At 34.7% G+C, this 21295-nt stretch overlaps 2 protein-coding genes across 4 annotated transcripts in view; both read right to left on the reverse strand.

Moving 5' to 3' along the window:
* The window catches only part of engl (endoglin, like), a 449904-nt gene that overhangs the window by 120324 nt on the left and 308285 nt on the right, over positions 1 to 21295 (reverse strand). The window lies entirely within an intron of this gene.
* trim35-7 (tripartite motif containing 35-7) lies at positions 5834 to 16415 on the reverse strand. Of its 2 annotated transcripts, NM_001020697.1 has the most exon segments (6): positions 6562 to 7125; positions 10254 to 10372; positions 10455 to 10477; positions 10554 to 10784; positions 10946 to 11038; positions 15862 to 16415. In NM_001020697.1, coding segments are annotated over 6 exon segments (1383 nt in total). In that variant the 5' UTR covers positions 16264 to 16415; the 3' UTR covers positions 6562 to 6610.

The raw sequence follows: 21295 nt of genomic DNA on the forward strand, positions 1-21295 counted from the left end.
CACACATACATACATACATACACATACACACACACACACACACACACACACACACACACACACACACACACACACACACACACACACACACACACACACACACACACACACACACACACACACACACACACACACACACGTTTAGGGAAATCATGCCTGTATCCAGTGAAGTTACAAAGTTACTAGTAAAGTATGGGATTACAGTTTATTTTTACATATGATTTATATTACAGGGTTCTTGCACCATTTTAAAAGTAAAATATAATGCTTTTTAAGACCTCAACAAAAATAATTTAAGACCCTAAAATTTCATAATTTCTTTGGAATAGGCTACTCATTAATGTTATTTTCCATGACAGCGGTTTCAAGGTAGCGAGTGGCCTCATCTTTTTCCCTGTCAGCTCGCTGTACATTGCTGTTTAGCGCTGTACCGTAATACGCAGTGTATGAGTGACCACCGAAATACCAAAGCGGCTAGAATGACTGTTCTTATTGAACTAGCAGCTGGCCTGACCGCAGTCAAAATTCGCTCTTTTTGACTTCTCCGTCATTTGTTTCACCTTTGCAGGGATGGATTTTAATGTTGTAACAAACTATTTGATTACTTTCTCACGCTAATCGAAATGCATCACATGACTGTTCATTTATTGTGCAAGCCTGGCCCCACCCCGTCTAAAATGATAGAAATTAAGTCCGAACTGCATTGTTGGGTTCTGGCAAAGATCTTCATAGTCTGAACTAGTAACATTGTTAGGTCGAGCTGCAAACAATGCAAGGATTAACCTGGACCCACTATGACTAGCTGCTGCAGCGTACCGATGGTGCTTTTCTCCATTCATGTGCGACTCAACGGCTTTGAGCCCCATGGTCCCTGACAAAAAGGTCTTTCTGCAGAATTTACACATTGCCTCATTGTCACGTTGTTAAATTTACATTCTCCCATCTTTGCATTTTAAACCTCACCTTGACAACCGCGTAATGACAGCACGCAGGTGCAGACCGATGCAAGCGTCTGTAGCCGACCTACCGTGATCAACTGATAAATCACGGAGACTGTCATTTCTCTCCTCTTTCACACATACTAGTCAACTATTACATGTTTTACGGTGGACCACTGTGCTTCCCTATCGGCATTAAGTACACTGGCTGAAAATATAATACCTACAGCCATTATACAGTAAATTTAAGACAATTTAAGACCTTAATTTCCCGGATTTTAATTTAAGACGTTAAGACTTTAAGGATCCGCGGGAACCCTGTATTAGTTACTTATAATGTTTGTACTTCCTTTAAGTACTGTAGTGTATATAAATTCAACAATGAAGCAATTCAGAAAAGCAGAAAAACTGTTTTTTTTTTTTTTTTGGTTTTAAATGTAATTTGCAGAATATAAAAGAAGGTTACATTTCCTATCAGAAGGTTACATTTATGTAAACATTTGTGGATGCTTAAGAAACAATTGAATCTGAAACGAGCTCAGTAGTATGTCAATTTATGATAGAAATTCATAGAAGCAGAATAATTACGGATGTAACTGTTGTTATTCTGATATTTTAATGTTATATTTGATGTTCACTTTATTAAAAAAAATAAATTAACTAAGGGAGGTCCAACAATTGTGCACACTTAAAAAACAATAAAATGGGTAAGACATTTCAAAGAAATGCAATATACTTAGGTACTTTGACATTTATAGAGTTTATGTAGTCAATGCAATAAATTTTAGTCATATATTAAGCAAATCTTGAAATTAATAAAGCATTAACATTTATCTCAATCTACAACGTATCAATAGTTATAAAGGTAGTAGCTGGGATGTAGGAATGTAAGAGATGTAGAATAAGATAATGCAGAATGTGCTTTATTAGTGCTAATAAACAGCCCATATCTTATAAATAGGCAGGTAGGGTTAAGTTAGGTAACCCTAACACTATTTAATAGTGGGAATTGGCTCTTAAACTAAAGCAACTGTCACCAAACTTGTGTCCTACAGAATTTAGTTCCAACCCTAATCAAACACACCTGAACCAGCTAATCAAACTTGAGTCCTATTTCATTTTTTTGTTAGGTAGTTCAATTACTTTTCAGAAAAAGCAGTAGGAAATAAGTAATACGAAAAGCAATAAGACAAATGTAAATGCAATTTAAGTGATGTAATTACTCAGTAATTACAATTTTAAAGTAATTTTACCCAACACTGCATGTGTCTTTAATCAATTCAAAGCAGCTGGGTGCTTCATAGTGTAACCATGTTGGGTTTAGAGATTTCTTTTGGTATATTTTATTTCTTTGTCATGGGTAGTGACAGAACATACAGTATTTGGCTTATAGTCAGGCCTTTGTAACATTGTAAGTCAAGGGTTGCATATTCTGTAATTTGATATCTGTATACTCTTCAATAGTGTCTATGCTGTCAGTTAGACAGCAAGCATGGTGACGATGCATGTGTAAAGCATTTGTAAGGCCACTCATTGAGATACCTATTCTAAGCCGCCATTTTTAATGGCTCATTTGGTTATTTTTTTGATATAAAATTTACATTTACTAAAGAATCCCAGTATCTCCATCACCAAGAAAAGTTTTGCATTTAGTTGATTTATCTAGTGTTTGGATCGACAAAAATGTGACTGTAAAATTAGCCACATCTTAAGACAAAGCAAACTCAGTAAGAATATACTTTCCGGCAGCAGTTTCTAATTTTCTTATCAATCATCCAAAAAAAGTGACGTTGCATCACTTGGACTTTAAAAGCAGTGCAAGCGATGACAATTCACATCTTTTGGAAATTGATTAATGCGAGGAACAAGCACTGAGGCCAGGATGTGGACTTTGTTGGTGTTTTCAGCAATATTTCATCTTCTTCTGGCTAAGCCTCAGCCCCAGCCTCAGTCTGAGGTAAGAGTAATACCATACAGTAAGAGGATACCACACATCACATAGACACAATTTTAAACTTTAAATTCTGTTATCTATACAGGATTAAATTGTAAATATCAATAAAACATGCAGCAGAATTAACCTTTAAAGTGCTTGAAAACAGAGAAATGAATATGTATATTTTCTCTTAAATCTGTGTTCATTTTTTCCTGCTTCTCAGTTTAAGTTCGGAGATATGCTTTCAGTTCGAAAAGTGACCTTTCTTGGAAAGCCCTTATACACCCATTGGGCTGTATATGTGGGGTCAGGTCATGTTGATGGACTGAATAAGAAAAAAAATGATGAGGAGATTTTCCATATTACTGGTAAGCCAGATTTTAATGACTGGAAATCTACTAAAATAAAAGACATTAAATGCCTCAAGATCTCAGCAGAGGAGGGTAAAACAATAGCACAAACATCAGCATCAGTTTTACTTATTACTATTTTGTCTTTGAGTCATACATTTAAAAAAAGAAGTCGAGAGGTATAAACAGTTAGGTTTACATGTATATAATACATGTACGTGTGTACAAAAGTTAACATACACTGCATTTTCTCTATATAATATATTTTCTACAATGTGATAAAACAATGATTCTCTTCATGTTTTTTTTTTCATTAACATACTAACAAATAACTGTCCTTATTACAAAGTCAGTATTTTCCATTTAGCATTGCTATGATTAGGAATCATCTTATTTGTTTGTTGATTTTAAAGTTTGAAAAACCTGGTAAACAATAGTGTACCTTACATTTAATGCATGATAAGCAATGTAAAACTATGTGTTATAACCATGTTTTGTACAAATGAAATAACATCTCTTGTTCTACCTCAATAGGTCCCATTTCATTGAAGAAACTTTCTGACTGTGTTTTTGATAAAATAAAGAAAGTAAACTTTATTAAGGACAACTACCTTGACGAGAGAGGATATGCTGCCCAAACAAATGACACAATTATAAACCAAATTAATAGCTTGCATAATCACTGTGGCATGTGGTGGCCAACATCAAACAACTGCGAGCAAATAGCCACCTTAATTCGTTATGGAAAGAAACACTGTGAACAGGTAAGGACTGTCTGGTCAAAAGGAATAAAGTTTGTTACTTTCATAATGAGTGTAATTAAAATTTTATTTATTAGAATAAATCCCTGTTAATATAGCATGAGCAGTGTTGGTGTAATCAGTTAGAAAGTAACTAGTTATTGTTTTTAAATTACTCATCCACTGAAAAGTAATAAATTACTGTTTATTTTTAGGTAATTTGATTACATTTACTTTTTATGAAATTGCCTTAAATACACTGAATTAATTCAACAGTTCTGTATAAATCAATTCAGAGAAGCAGAGTGATTGTATTGTTTTTGTTATTGCAGAATAAATTTCAACTAATAAAAGTTATGTCTATCAAGACAATTGAACTAAGCTTATAAGAAAGAGGAATCCATTGAAAAAGTAGTTCATGAAAATATAAGGTCCAAATCAGTCTCTATGTTTGAATAAAAGTTTCATTAATTTAACATTTTTATACATAATTTAACCTTTTCTAAGCATGTCTTTAAGCATGTCCAGATTTTACTCAAATGTAAAGAAATAAGTTTAATTTCTATCATATGTGCACTAACTTTTGTAAGGATTTTAAGTAGCATTGGGTCACGTAAATAAATTTCTTCTTGAATAATTTATTTACTTTTCAGACAAAGTATTTAAACCATTTTTGAAAACTAATTTAAACACAGTTTTAATGATGTAATGAGTAATTAATTACTTTTTAAAGTTACCCAACACTGATTATCAAAACTGTTAAGATGTTTAAAAAAATTGATGTTTTAAAAAAAAAGTTTTTGTCTGATGAAAAAAAGAAATATAGTCATGTTGTTGTTTTCTTCATTTATCAGAATGATGCCTGGTCTGGAATATTGATGAAAAAGTATCTAGAGAAAAAAAATAAGGCCAAAACAAGCAAACGGTCTCTCTCATTCCTAATTGAGCATAGCTCAAATTTGGCTGCGGCTGCAGCCTAACATTGATCTTGACCTGTGTTTCTGCTTTATTCTCACTAATAATTGCATATTAAACTATATAATAAAAAATAAGCATGCATGAAATATGTTGTCTGTCACATTTGTTCATTTAATTGATTTTCCCCTGTAAACAGCAAACTGTTTTTTTTTTTATTTAAATTAGAAATACTCACAAAACACCAGCATGAAGCGCCAAAGGAACAAGGGGAAATATGGTGCAGGTGCAAATGCAAATCCTAGTATTGTAGACTCCCGTTTTATTGCAGTAAATTTTGAACTAATAATAAAATAAAATTAAATGTTTTTTCCTTAAAGCAATCAAATTAATCCACCAATGGGTCCAGAAAATAATCATATTTGTGGTTTGAAATAATCAATGTACTCACCCCTCTGGCAGATTACTTAGCTTGTTTTAGGATAAAACTCACTTAATTTTAATTTATTAGTTTTTAAAACGAAACAATATTTTTCATATGTCTAGAAAATTCTTCTTGATTTTGGAATTGGTCTTGAATGTAAATAAAAAAAAAAAGGTTATGCAAAGTGATGCTCTTCCGTTCCCACACCTTTGATAAACTTTTTAGTTGGGAGCACCAGTGTTAAAATGATGAGATTACACAGGGATCCTTTTGTTTAGCAAATGGTTCTAGATTGTCCATTGCCACTGTCGATGTGGCAATCATAAGTGACAAATTGACACTTTAAATACATTTTTTACATATTTTAAACATTCAATTCAATTCAGCTTTATTTGTATAGCGCTTTTCAAATCAGCGCCTTTTAAGAACATGCTCAACAGTACTTCAATGTTAGTGGAAAATGGATGTTTTTAAAATATCAGTATCGATAGTACTGAATTCCAGTATAGTCACAACCTTAGGTGCAAGTGTCGGGAATTGTACACCAGGTGGAGTTTATTGATTATTCAGCCAGAATGAGAGTACACAGTAGTCAACATTTAAAGTGGATCACCTTTGATAAAAGTTGTCCTAAAATGACTGAACAACACCAACTCTTGTCTTTGGACAACTTTGAAAAGCATTTTTAATTTACTCCGAATGTTGACTACCGTAGTTCCTATCCATATCGGTCCTTTAAAGGGAGCAAGTGTTCATTTTCCTTTGGTGTTAATATGCAATGTTACTACAGAAGAGTCATGCTTAAAATAGGAAAACTATTGAAACTCTTTGGTCACTTTGAATGAGATGCTAATAGTCTAATCCAGGGGTGGGCAAACTCGGTCCTGAAGGGCCGGTGTCCTGCACAGTTTAGCTCCAACTCTAATCAAACACACCTGCTTGTAGATTCTAGTGATCTTGAAGACACTGATTAGCTTGTTCAGGTGTGTTTGACTAGTGTTGGAACAAAGCTCTGCAGGGACACCGGCCCTCGAGGATCAAGTTTGCCCATCCCTGGTCTAATCTGATTCAATGAACTATGCTAAGCTAAGCTAAGATTGCTTCTGCCAGAGATCAGCTGAATGGATTTAAAAAGTGGTAAAACTCACCTGTGTAGCTCTTAAAAATAGTTTAATTCCAACAAAAGTGTATTATTTTCCTTTAATGAAACCCTGTGCCTCAGGGATTTTTCACTCCTCAGGGATTCCCGTAAGTCAAAATTACTTAAGGCTTTTAATGCAACCGTGCCCAGACTACAGCTTTAACATTTACTGCATATTGACCGGCAAGATCTTCTGATAGGAAAAACCCCAGAAGAAAGGAAAGACGGTGTCAGTGAAGGTGGCTGTGAATGTGTGTAGATGTGTGTCTGTTGCAGGATCAGAGAAACTCACAGTTCCTTCATCACAGTCCAGCTCAACCTTCACACACTCTAGCTTCTGTGTGACAGTGAAACAAGTGGACACAGTGGAGTTCAGTGAATCCTGTGGAGGATTCTCATAATACTCCACACTCCAGACATTAGTGTCATAGAAATCACGGCCCTTCCTTTGGTTGGATGCTGTCGTCACTCCCAGATTCCAGTAAAAACTGTAGCTCACCTCCACAACCCAGCTGTGTTTCCCTGATCTAAATCCCTCCGAGCCCAACACACACGGAAAACGGTCGAATCTCTCAGGATTATTAGGAAACTGACGTTTGTCCTCGCTCTCTCTGACGCTGGTCAGATCATCAGACAGGATGAGATGTGGATGTGCAGTGTTTGGGTCTAGAATCACAGGAGCTGAACAGAGGCAATAGAAAACAGATATTACTATTACTCTTACTAAAAGCTGTTTTACTACTCTCACTATTATTTAAAACTGTATTATTATGACACAATTAGATCATCTTCCTCTGATAAAAGTCATGGTTATAAGTAGAATAGCAAAGTCCACTAAAGGAGGTCGAGAATTTTCATATATGGACCCTTAAATCTGGAATATCTTTCCTGATAATGTCCGAGGCTCAGACACTCAAAAAAGCTTTGTAAAGCTGCTTTAAACTGATTATAAAAAGCGCTATAAAAATACACTTGAATTGAACTAATTATTAGTTACATTATTATTTAACTGCATCAGATGTAAACATTAAAGTCCATGTGAAATCAAAATTAAAGCTTTTAAATGTTAGTATCAATGTGTTAGTCTTCAGTTAAACTGGTATCGGGTCTGTGACGTCATCGACTTTCGCTTAAGGATTTAAAGGGCTAGTATTGCACCAGACCCCCTTAAGGGGTTTCATTTGAAAGTGTAGAATCGATATTTTATGCACATATGCATCACTTTGGTTTTTATTCTACTGTACAAAAGTTATTTACACTTAAATAAACAGTATCTTGGATACCCGAGCTGGGTATTGAGTATTGGTTCATTTTCATATTTTTTATATGGTTCATATATAACACATGTACAAGTTATAGCTCAAATGAAAGCTCTAGCCGGTGCTCATACGGTTCTAGCATTCTTTTTACTGAATTACATTTCCATATCAAACAGTTGCCGAATGAATCGCCGTGTTTCCATGGCGCAGAAGTGAAAACAATACATTTATGATCACTAAGCAGCCCCAGATAGCACAGACAGCTGTCATCTCTTACCTTACGCTGTGTGCTTTAGGGCCATTCTCCTCTGTTTTTGAGGTGATGTGCATAAGTAATGCTTTTATATGTCTGACGTGGTCCAAATTCAGTGAATTATGTTTGATCAAGCAAAAGAAAAGTGAAATATGAAAACAATGATCGCTCCCTGTGGCTTGTACAGCACCTCTCATCAGTTGGAATACAATAACTTTTGCACAGATTATGGTGGAGACATTTTTCTTTTTTCCTATGATTACAGACATGTGCAGGAACCACCAACATTAATTACAGCATGCTAGACCACACAGAACCTAAAAGGTAAACTTTCACATTTGAGTTTATAAAAAAAAAAAAAAAAAGCACCTCTTTTTTTTTTAGGTGTTTATTATAACACAGACGACATATACAGTTATTTTAAACACTTTCAGAAGTGTTCTATGAAAATTCAAAGGGTTTTCTTTAAAATGATACCAAATTTTTGCATTTACACCTCTGCATGTGGATTTGGGAAGCTTTTAAATTTGAGTAGGCAAAATCCAGGTGGAAATCCCAAAATAGCAGCAGAGTTTAAATGGTTAATGGTGCTTTTTGAAAGTTTTTAACTCTTCTAAAAGCATAAAATATAATACGTTTGCAGATACTTACAAAACAAGTCAAGATAATCGGCACACTGTAACTGTAGCTCTCAAAAGAATCATTTAATTGGGTAAATTTGTCTTTTGAGAGCTAAAGCAGCAGCTCGTCAGTTTTTTTAAAAACATTTAGTATTGTGTCTGGCTTGATCAAGCACCTGGCTTTAAGATTTACCTAGATGTGCACACAATGATGTTTTCTTTTGCAGAAATTTAAAAGACATGCTAATTAGTTTTTTAACAACTGGTTTCATTTTTTTAATATGATATGGCAGGCTTTAGGGGTAAACTCCTCAACCATCTATCTGTTCTTGTTCTCAGTGTTTCCTGCTTTATATAAATTACAGTGATCAACAGCCCCTTTCACATATACAGACCTTCAATTTTCTGAAAAGGTTTGTATGTGTGGACAGCCCCTTTTTGAAAATACCGGTAAATTCGTTCTGGCAATTTTACGGAAAGAGAAGTTGTAACATTACCGGTAATTTGCCGGAATGCTCCGCTGTGTGAAAGCAGAAGGATGATTGCCGGAAAGAGTCTTCATGTTTAGAATGTGCTGACGTGAGACGTCTACTTTAGCCAATCACAACACTCAGACACATTCACGTCTGCGTGGTTTATGAAGATAAAAGCCTTTGAATATTTTCCCAGACACATTTAGCTGCTAGATGTTAGTCAGATCACGTTTATATGTTCCTTCTTAATGCCAACTGTGTAAATAATTATCCATAAGATGCTTATGATAAGCCGTTGTTTGTTTACCTTCAAGCTATGCTTCCTTCAGCTGCTTGACGTGTCGTGTGTGCACGTGAAGCAACCGGTGAGCGCCAGCACACACACATAATATAAACATCTCGACATGCAAAAGTGTTTCTCTATACGTTTTCATCGAAGTTGTTCACAACATTTATTCATCCACAGAGTTTGTGATGTAGTCATGTTTACAAATACAAGTGCAGCCGTTTAGAGGTTATTTCTGGTTAATGATTTACCGCTATTTTGGAATGGATGCGTGAATGATTTTTTCCGGAAAAATGACGTAATGTCTGTGCCTGTGTGAACAGCGCTTTATTAAATTTAACAGTAAAGTTGTTCAGGAAATTTTCCGGCATCATTGTAAGTAGTTAATGTTTCTCGTGGTCAGGAAAAAAAAGTTATGAATTAAGACGTGTAAATGTGTATATTTCAAAAGCAAACCAATTTTTTTAAATGCCACAAAAAAATTATCATAAATTTGGAGAACGCACAACAAAATCAGTAATTCTAGCCACAAAAGTAAGATGTTTTTGTGAGGGATTGGTTAGTAGAGCTTTCTGCTTTATGAAACTTGTTGCCATCCCGGACGAGCCCCCAATTTTTGTGACCTCAAAAAATGTCATACTATCATGACTATAACCCCACCTACTCCAAAGAGGTACTAAACTGCAGTGGAAAAGTGCTATTATATGATTAGCATATATGATAATATATGCTCTCTTTGGGTCAAACACACATATTCAGAAATACAGAGGCAACCATCAAAGATTAAATAAACACATGCAAATCCTCATCCATTAGAGTTAAGATCACATTTTAACCATTAAACACAGCAAAGACCACAACTAATATGGTCTTCAGAACCAGCTGAGAAAGAGCAAAACTAGTAGTGTAGACTCTTACTGTAGTGGACGATGTCCTGCATCTTCTTCCACACTCTGTACTGCAGGTTCCCCAAGTACTGAGACACATTAATCAAAGCTCCAGAAGGGATATGTGGGTCTGGAAACAAAGACTGGAACCTGGAAGAACATTCAGGAGTCAGAACGGCCGTGGCTTTGGCCTCAGAAGCAGAGAGAGCAGAGACAGCAGCAGATCACTCACCTTTCCATTGACACTAGAAAATCCTGCAAAGCAAATATATATGATCATTAACAACTCAATCAATCAATCAATCGATCAATTACTCAATGAATACCAGACCTTTATGAAGCAGATGTCATTGTTTTTCAGCATCTGCTCTGTGCGCTTGATTGTGTGTGCAGTTTCAAAGATGCGCGTGTGCATCTCATTCAGTTTCCTCTTCATCATCTGCTTATTCTGCTCCTCTTCGTCCTTCAGAGCAGAGATTGTAGCAGCTTCTTCATCACGGAGAAACTGATGAAGCTTCCCAAACTGGAGTTTAATCTGAATCTCGGTGTGCTTAGTTTGAGCCTTAAAGCAAATCATATAAATCAACACCTCAGATAATGAACATTGGAAATAAGTGAAGAAACATTTCATAGAACAGATGCAGAGCAGATTATTGACATCAGTTTACTGTGTAAATATGTGCATCAATGATAAAGCTGTAAAGAATGGCTGTGTTTGCTCACCGTGGCGTGCTGAATGGTTTTCTCAAACTCTTCTTTACTGTTTTTGTATTGTTTTAGTCTCCCTTTTAAGGACTTCATTGCTGTTTCGATATCCTGGAATTGAGAAAAAATAAAAGTGCACAAAACAACAGCTTCAACTCAGAGAAAACAGTGAAATGGTCTTTCAATGGAAGCAGTTTGTATTTTCTTCATTACATTTTAGCACAGTTGTGTACGTGTATACTAGGGGTGTCAAAATTAATTGTTTCTTCGGTGCACCGCGATGCAGATGCAGACAATTCGGTATCGGTTCAGTAATAATCATAACCGGTTATTATGCACTGACGTCATTTATCTCCTGTGCGCTCTGTCGCGAGGGAGGTAAGCGCGAGTATTTACAACACTCAGCCAGCTCAGGGCTGGCCCGTGGCATAGGCACCATAGGCAAATGCTAAGGGCGCTGTATATCCAGGGGGGCGCCAGAAAGGAACGCGGTTCAGTTGGTTTTGTTTTCGATATTCTTGACACACATTCAGTTATAGACGGCAATAACTCAAAAACCTCTTACCCTAAAAAGATCTAAAGTTTGTTTCCTACAAAAAGACAAAGCTGGTTGTGTTTCACAGCTGTCTTTTTATTTTTTTCGCTCGATATTACGACCACTGCTCCGTTTAAGCCCTCGCAATATTTGTTTAGCCGGGAGAGCTCGCGCTGAGAGGAGCTTTCAGCAAGGGACCGTCGGAAAAGTGCTTCTTTTTTTCGTTTTTTTTTTTCGTTTTTCTGCTCCGCTCAGCGCGAGCTCTCCCTGTTGCAAGGGCTTAAGTGTGTGCGTTTGTTTGTTTCTTTGGTGCTGTCTATGTTTGTGTATGTGTTTGAATGAGAGACAGTGTGGTGCTGTGTGTTTATACAGAAAACTTGTTATAGCCTCCCCCCAAAATATAACACTGTATTGGAAAGCATCGTCAATGCACCGAGATATCGAATTGAACCGAAAGCATGATAATCGTAACCGAACCGAACCGTGAGACCAGTATAGGTTCACACCTCTAGTGTATACCATAATAAAACAAATCAGAAATCAAAGCAATGAATTATAAGATGAGGTAAATCCCATTGTAAATCATACCCATTGTAGATACACAGATAGAACCCTTAAAGGACGTTCAAGATGAAAAGCAACCCGAACTATGAATATACTCAAACCACTCTCTTCTATTGCAAGTAATAATGTAGCCTACACTCTTTTTAATTTTTTAATTATCAATATTGTGTGTTTTAAAAAATAATGTTTTTTTTACAATGTGGATGTCATAATTGTAAGATTTTTGTATTATTTGAATTGTTAAATATTCCGCATTTACAAAAAAAAAAAAAACTTTTATTAACGTGAATAAAAGTTTTTGTTCACATTGGTCAAGCTAAGGCGAGGCAGTGGTGCAGTAGGTAGTGCTATCGCCTCACAGCAAGAAGGTTGCTGGGTCGAACCTCGGCTCAGTTGGTGTTTCTTTGTGGAGTTTGCATGTTCTTTCTGCCTTCGCGTGGGTTTCCTCCGGGTGCTCCGGTTTCCCCCACAGTCCAAAGACATGCGGTACAGGTGAATTGGGTTGGCTAAATTGTCCATAGTGTATGTGTGTGTGAATGTGTGTGTGGATGTTTCCCAGAGATGGGTTGCCGCTGGAAGGGCACCCGCTGCGTAAAAACTTGCTGGATAAGTTGGCAGTTCATTCCGCTGTGGCGACCCCGGATTAATAAAAGGACTAAGCCGACAAGAAAATGAATGAATGGTCAAGTTAACCTCCATGAACTATCTATATATTATTTATATAAATACATAAACCAAGTCTGAGAGTTTTAGTTTTTTGGCAGTTTATTTCACATTTCTTGTTTGTAAAGTCTAAATACAAATAAAAAGTAAACACTATTTTTTTATTGTTTTTATTTTAAAAAACTAAAAGTTATAAGAGCCTAGAGGTATTATTCAATTTGCATATTCAGTTAGCAGAGATTTGTAGGTACAGACATCCATTGTGTCTTTGAGTTTTTACTATTGCCCATATCGATGTCGGAATTATGTCGTATCTATCGACTGACACTAATAAATATATCGTGATATACATTTTTGCCATATTGTCCAGCCCTAGGTTTTGGCCACTTCCAGGCTGGTTTCCAGCCAATTCGAGCCGTACCCATACCGTAGCCCAGCCAAAACCAGCTATGTCCAGCTTAAACCATGCTGGTCAAAATGGTCTTAGCTGGTCATTTTCACACCAGGCTGGAAATTGCTGGAAACTAGCCTGAAAGTGGCCAAAACCCAGCTTAGGTTGGTTTAAGCTGTTTTTTTTTTTCAGTAGGGATACCTCAAAATTAGGAAAAACTTGGTACAGTTGCCAACTTTATAGAAAAAAATGTGTATGGATGTGAATGTTTACATTTATCATGTGAATAGACATGTTTAATGAGGTATCCCAGCCCACATGAGTTTTAAATTGTTTATTGTTTATTTTAATTGTGATTAACATTACTTTAAATCCCTTTTAACATGTTCTAATTCAATGTAATTTGACAGAAAAGTATATTGTTATGAGAATAATGCTACTACTTGTACATAAAGAATACATAAGCTGCGTCCCAAATCGCATACTTATGCACTATTCTACGCCATTTTGTAGTATAAATAGTGTAAGTAGTGTGTTCACACTGAAAACTATAAAAATAATAAGTGCACTTTAATTTCCCGGATGATGCACTCATTCAGCCGCTAAAATGAAGTGTGTAATGATGGACACTTCACGCACTCAACGGCCGCAGGTTTGCTCGCGTAGCGGAAGGGGCGGAGCTATCGGACGCACATGTTGAATAACTTTATTTATTTTGGATGGTGAGAACAAAATTCTTCTACGAGAGTGATTATTGCGCCTCCCGATGGTGAATGCGGCAACACTCACGGCAGGTAATATTTGATAATTCGGTCGTTTATTTCACTGATTTGGCAAATGTCAAACGTCATCAGGGAAACGGTTTGAATTTCCGCTTAGTAAAAAAACATTAGTGTGCCATTTGGGACGCCACTACATACATGTACTATCCTGTTGAGTGTGTAAGTGCATAAGTACATAGTGCATGAGTGCATAGTGTATAGTGTGCCATTTGGGACGCAGCTTTAGAGTTTTTTTCCACAACACGCCATCAGTCGGCCATATTGGAGAGCAAACATAGCCAGATTTTTTTTTTTTTTTTTTTACAAAATTTGAACATTTTGCTGATTTTTAGTGCTAAAAAATCATCAATTATTGTCATATTTTGGTATGTTTCAGTTTATTTAGTGTAAAATTACTACAGTCTGACAACATTATAAAAGATTAAGCAGAAAGAGTCTATTCAGTTTATCAAAAGATTACACATTTCCTGCACATTAAGTACTTCTCTGTATGATTTAACAGCTTCCACATATTTTCCAAGTGGTTCAGACAACATAATAAGGAGAATAGCGCATTCTGTAGTATACTGGAATGCTCTTGGACTCCAAAATCTAGACAAAAAAAAAATAAATAAATAAAATAATAATAATAATAATAACTCAAAACTTGGAAAAAATGTGCATGGTTGTGACAAAATCAATGTTTACATTTACTTTTTAGAGTTTATTGAATCATCTGTGAACTATTTTGCTGATTATTAGCGTTTTTATTTAGCTAATAATTAGATATTAATATCATATTTTGGCATGTTTAATTTTATTTAGTGTAACGTTACTACAGACTGCCAAAAATTATAACAAATTAAGCAGAAAAAAAGCCTATTAAATTCAGTTTATCAAACTATTACTGTATGCACACATTTTACCACATGGTTTAGACAACATTAAACAGGGAAAAAGACGTAATCAGTAGTGAATTCAAGTCCTGTTGGACACAAAAATCGGCAGTGAATAAAACATCCCTACTGAAAAAAACAGCTTAAACCAGCCTAGGCTGGTTTTAGAGGGGTTTTGGCCACTTTCAGGGTGGTTTACAGCCTGGTCAGGCTGGGAGTTGTCTAGCTAAAACCAGCTTGACTAGCCTAGCCAGGCTGGTAGCCCAGCCAAAACCAGCTATGTCCAGCTTAAACCAGGCTGGTAAAAATGGTTTAAGCTGGTCATTTTCCAGCCTGACCAGCTAAAACCAGACTGGAAATGGCTGGAAACCAACCTGAAAGTGGCAAAAACCCCTCTAAAACCAGCCTGGGCAACCAGATAAAACCAGCTAAGGTTGGTTTAAGCTGTTTTTTTTCAGTAGGGATACCTCAAAATGTGGAAAAACTTGGTACAGTAGCCAACTTTATAGAAAAAAATTTGTATGGATGTGAATGTTTACATTTATCATGTGAATAGACATGTTTAATGAGGTATCCCAGCCCACATGAGTATTTAAATAGTTTATTTTATTTTGTTTATATCAATTGTGATTAACATTACTTTAAATCCCTAATAACATGTTCTTATTCAATGTAATTTGACAGTAAATTACATTGTTAAAAGAAACATGCTACAACTTGTATATAAAGAATACTTAACTTAGTGTTTTCACGACGCGCCATCAGTCGGCCATATTGGAGAGCAAACATTGCCGAATTTTGCTTTTACAAAATTTTTACATTTTGCTGATTTTTTTAGAGCTAAAAATTATCAATTATTGTCATATTTTGGTATGTTTCAGTTTAATTAGTGTTACGTTACTACATACTAGTAAAAAAGCATAAAAGAGCCTAAATTCAGTTTATCTGTAGATTACACATTTTCCTGCACACGAAGTACTTCTCTGTATGATTAAGCAGCTTCCACGTGTCTACGAAGTGGTTTAGACAACATAAATAAGGAGAAATAATGTATTTAGTAGCAGAATACAACGCTTTACACCTTTTGTTTACATCCGAGTAACACGAAACATTGGTCTTCTTACCTTATATGCTTGAACCAGTTCACCGATGGGTCTGAATGTGTGCTGGTCGTGTTGGTGTGAGGTTACACACACTAAACACACAGGCTGTTTGTCCTCCAAACAGAAGAGTTTGAGTTTTTTATTATGTAAACTGCAGATCTCCTCTGGTTTCTCTTTTCTCTCCTTAGAAAACGACTCGCAGACGTTTTTCAGCACTAGATTAGACAGCGGCTCGTGAGCGGATATTCTCCTGCAGACAGCACACTGCTGAGTGCCCTTAGTCCTCCAGAAGTGCTGAAGACACTCCCTACAGAAACTGTGACTGCAGGACAAAATAACAGGATCCTTGAAGACTTCTTGACACACAGGACAAGATAAATCCTCTTCAGAGAGCGAAGACATCTTCACCGCCTCTGTATCCATTGTAATAACGCTCTAAACTGAACGTGTTTTCTTCTTCGGTCAGTGATTTTTGCCTTCAGATGTTGTAGAGTTGCTCAAAGTGAGTTCGAGGTGGAAAAAACGACAGCCTCTCCCTTAGACCACAGACTTAAAAGCGAAATACCCCCACCCATCTCCACATCCGGTCACACCTGGTAATATTCAGATGAGTTTTGAGTCAGTTTTGGTCGAAGGACGAGGGAACGCGCACCTCCAAGTGGGAGGGACTTATGGTGCGGGTAGTTTTTGTTAATGTATATTAATTTCTTTTAATTGTCAATGCTTGAACAATAACACAAATGCATTTAAATTACACAAAAACACTGACACAACAATCTATTCACATTCACATCTTCACATTATGGCCATTTTATTTATTTTTATTTTTTTTCTACAGAGAAATAGTATTTTTGTTGTATTCATTATTTTATTTGAATGGCCAAAACAGTGTATACAATACCCTATGTACTGTAAATATACAATATCAAATAGTCATCCCTACCATTGAAAACCCATATAAATAATGAAAGTAAAAGATACAAGAAAACACACACACACACACACACACACACACACACACACACACTCTCTCTATAAAAAAATTGAGTTATTTCTTTAACCCAATGGTTGAGTTAAACATATTTGGTGCTTTGTTGGGTTATTTTTAACCTTTATTCGATTATTTAAAAATAACTCAACTAGTTGAGGTAAATATTTAGTCCTTTGTTGGGTTATTTATAACCTTTATTTGGTTATTTATTTAATAACTCAACCAGTTGGGTTAAAAAATTTTAATTCAACAGTCAACTGATTTAACTGACTCAAAACAGCTGTATTATTATGTGTGCGTAATGTTGATTTGCGTGATAAAATTTATTTAAGCTATAACGCAATGACATTGTTGTTTTTATTTTTATATCAAATTACCTCTCCTTGTCGTGTTTTTATATCTGTTTTACCACCCAAAACTATCTTTTAGATGCGTTTGGATGTGGCTTTAAAGTATTGTACACTGTGGACACTGAGTGAAGCCTGCTGCAGCTGCTGGACAGTCTCTACAGCACACAGAGCTCCATATTCTGCACAATCAATACATGCTTTTCTGCTTGCACAGTTTATAACTGTCTGCACTTTGTCCTGTTTCTTCGCCCTGCTGAAAAATCCAGCTTAAACCAGCCTAAGCTGGTTGACTGGTTTTAGCTGGTCGACCAGGCTGGTTTTAGAGGGGTTTTGGCCACTTCCAGGCTGGTTTCCAGCCATTTCCAGCCTGGTCTTAGCTGGTCAGGCTGGGAGATGACCAGCTAAAACCAGCTTGACCAGCCTAGCCAAGCTGGAAGTCCAGCCAAAACCAGCTATATCCAGCTTAAACCAGGCTGGTCAAGCTGGTTTTAGTGGCCAAAACCCCTCTAAAACCAGCCTGGTCGACCAGCTAAAACCAGCCAACCAGCCTAGGCTGGTTTAAGCTGGATTTTTCCAGCAGGGCGTTGTTTGTGGTTCTTTATTTATTTTAACAAAAGTGTCTGGAACTAAAATGTAATGAAAAAAAAGCATTTTCAATATTTTTTAATATTTTATGTTATTTATTTACACAGCCATAATTATAAAATTAGTCGTAGTAGTAATCGTAGCAATAGTAATACCAGAATGGTAAAAAATCCATTAAATCAAAATAACCCAATACATTGGATTAAAATAACCCATAGTTGGGTAGGTGCTTTAATAACCTATAGTTGTTGTTTTTTTAACCCAACTGTTTTAACAGAGCACTAACACATACATAGAGATATAGACACAAAGACTACTCACAGTTATTTGCATCCAAAACAAAAGTGCTCTTTGACATAGGCCTAATATAGGTGCGTGTACTGTGTACATTTGTAATAAACATATGCATATATTTGAGAAAATGTTTAACATAAATACACACTGTAAAAAATTCTGGTTGCCTTAATTTTTTAAGCTGAATCAAATTAACCCTATGAGTCCAGTGAACTTAAAACAGTTAACTTAACTTATAAAATTAAGTTAGAGTATGATTACCTTAGTTTAATAAGTTACAATGCAATAAAAACATTCACTGTCAGGACTAATTGACCATATCATTTTTACAGTGTAATTATGTGATACAGATTATATATATATATATATATATATATATATATATATATATATATATATATATATATATATATATATATATATATATATATATATAATATATATATATATATATATATATATATATATATATATATATATATACAGTTAAAGTCTGAATTATTAGCCCCGTTTATTTTTTCCCCAATTTCTGTTTAACGGAGAGCAGATTTTTTTCAACACATTTCCAATCAAACTCATCTCTAATAACTGATTTATTTTATCTTTGACATGATGACAGTAAATAATATTAGACTAGATATTCTTCAAGACACTTCTATACAGCTTAAAGTGACATTTAAAGGCTTAACTAGTTTAATTAGGGTAACTAGGCAGGTTAGGGTAATTAGGCAATGTATTGTATAACGATGGTTTGTTCTGTAAACAATCAAAAAATAAATAGCTAAAAGGGGCTAATAATTTTGACCTTAAAATGTATATTAAAAAACTAAAAACTGCTTTTATTCTTGCCCAAATAAAACAAATAAGACTTTCTCCAGAAGATAAAACATTATCAGAAACATTGTGAAAATTTCATTGCCCTGTTAAACATCATTTGGGAGATATTTAAAATAGGAAAAAAAAAAATCAAAGGGGGGCAAATAATTATGACTTTAACAGTACATATATATACATATATGCAAAAAAAGTTCATTATTATTATTATAACCAAACAACTCATTTGCATATGTAAATACTTAGCGTGCATTTATTATAAATATTGTCTTTGTTGAGCATCTTTGAAACTAATATTTAAGCACTTATTCATGTGAATGTTTTACGCTATTAGTAATGATCTTAATCTTTACTACATCTTATAGTAAACAATTTAATTTAACAACTCATTTGCATATAATAGCTAGAGCGCATTAATTATAAGTATTGAGTTAGTTGAGCATCTTTGAATTAAATGTTTAAGCTCTTATATTTAATTGTTATTATTATTATTATCATTATTATCATCATTATTAATTTATTTGATGGTCAATATACTTAAATGCGTTATGTTAACTTAATGGATTTGTGTTGGGACCAAGGCAAGGCAAGGCAAGTTTATTTATATAGCACATTTCATACACAGTGGCAATTCAAAGTGCTTTACATAAACAAGAATAAAAGAAACAAGTAAAATAAAAATAAAAACAAATAATAAAAATGCGTAAAAACAAAACAAAACATAAAAACAGGTAAAATGTGATATAAAAGAATGAAGAAGAAGAGAAAACATGGATGAATTGTGTGGAATCCTGCATTTCGTTCATTCGTACATTTCGTACATTTCGTGCATTTTGTACAATGTGACAAAATGACTTGTTTTTGCATTTGTTTTTAGCTGACCTGCCCATTTCGAGCAGTTTCAAACCCTCCTAATCTGCACCCTGGTCTTGGGTTTTGGGTGGAGTAATGGGTGAGCAGTCGTGTTTCTCTCTCTGTGTCTGTGAGATTGTTCCCTTAGATGTTGTTGTCGTTGTTGTAAATCAGTTGTTTGATCTAAAAGTTGAGGTTATCCAGCTCCACAGGCCTCTGTCTATCTGCTGTCCTGCTGTGTAGTGATATGGAAGTCCATCATCTGTGCAGGGGAGATGAAAAGGCATGCTTGAGCATGTTCTTCTCTGACCATCAGCATGGGCCATCAGTAACAAAAAGGTGTGAATTACGGGGGGTTTGGCCGGTTTGTATGGCGAGCCATTTAAAGTTTTATTCATTCTCAGGGTATGCATTCATTATATCAACAATTCAGTTCTTGACTGAAACAAAATCTGCATTGCTGATATCCACAATCAAATTGTTGACATCAAAAATCTGCATTCTTGATATCGATAATTAAATGATGAATATCAAAAATCAGCATTCTTGATATCGACAATGTAATTATTAATATAAAAAATCAGCATACTTGATGTCTTCAATCAAATTATTAATATCAGAAATCAGCATTCTTGATGTCTACAATCAAATTATTAATATCAGAAATCAGCATTCTTGATATCAATGAAAATCTTGATATAAAAAAATCAGCATTCTTGATATCGACAATCAAATTATGAAAATCAAAAATCTGCATTCTTAATATGGATAATTAAATTATGATTATCAAAAATCAGCATACTTCATATCGACAAACAAATTATTAATATCAGAAATCAGCATTCTTGATATCGTCAATGAAACTCTTGATATTAAAAATCAGCATTCTAGATATCGACAATCAAATTCTTGATATAAAAAATCAGCACTCTTGATATCGACAATCAAATAATTAACATCAAAAATTTGCATTCTTAATATTGACAATCAAATTCTTGACATGAAAAATCAGCATTCTTGATATCGACAATCAAATTATTAATATCAAAAATCAGCATTCTTGATATCGACAATTAAATTATTAAAATAAAAAATCAGTATTCTTGATATCGACAATCAAATTCTTGACATCAAAAATCAGCATTCTTGATGTCTACAATCAAATTATTAATATCAAATATCAGCATTCTTAATATCGATAATCAAATTATTAATATAAAAAAATCAGCTTTCTTGATATCGATAATCAAATGCTTGATATCAAAAATCAGCATTCTTGATATCGACAATCAAATTCTTGATATCAAAAATCAGCATTCTTGATATCGACAATCAAATTCTTGATATCAAAAATCAGCACTCTTGATATCGACAGTCAAATAATTAATATCAAAAATCAGCATTCTTAAAATTGACATTCAAATTGATATCAAAAATCAGCATTCTTAATATCGACAATCAAATTATTGATTTCAAAAATCAGCATTCTTGATATCGACAATTAAATTATTAAAATAAAAAATCAGTATTCTTGATATCGACAATCAAA

This window comes from Danio rerio, chromosome 3 (genome assembly GCF_052040795.2).
Source record: "Danio rerio strain M-AB ecotype USA chromosome 3, GRCz13ab, whole genome shotgun sequence".
In the NCBI taxonomy this organism is placed as follows: Eukaryota; Metazoa; Chordata; class Actinopteri; order Cypriniformes; family Danionidae; genus Danio; species Danio rerio.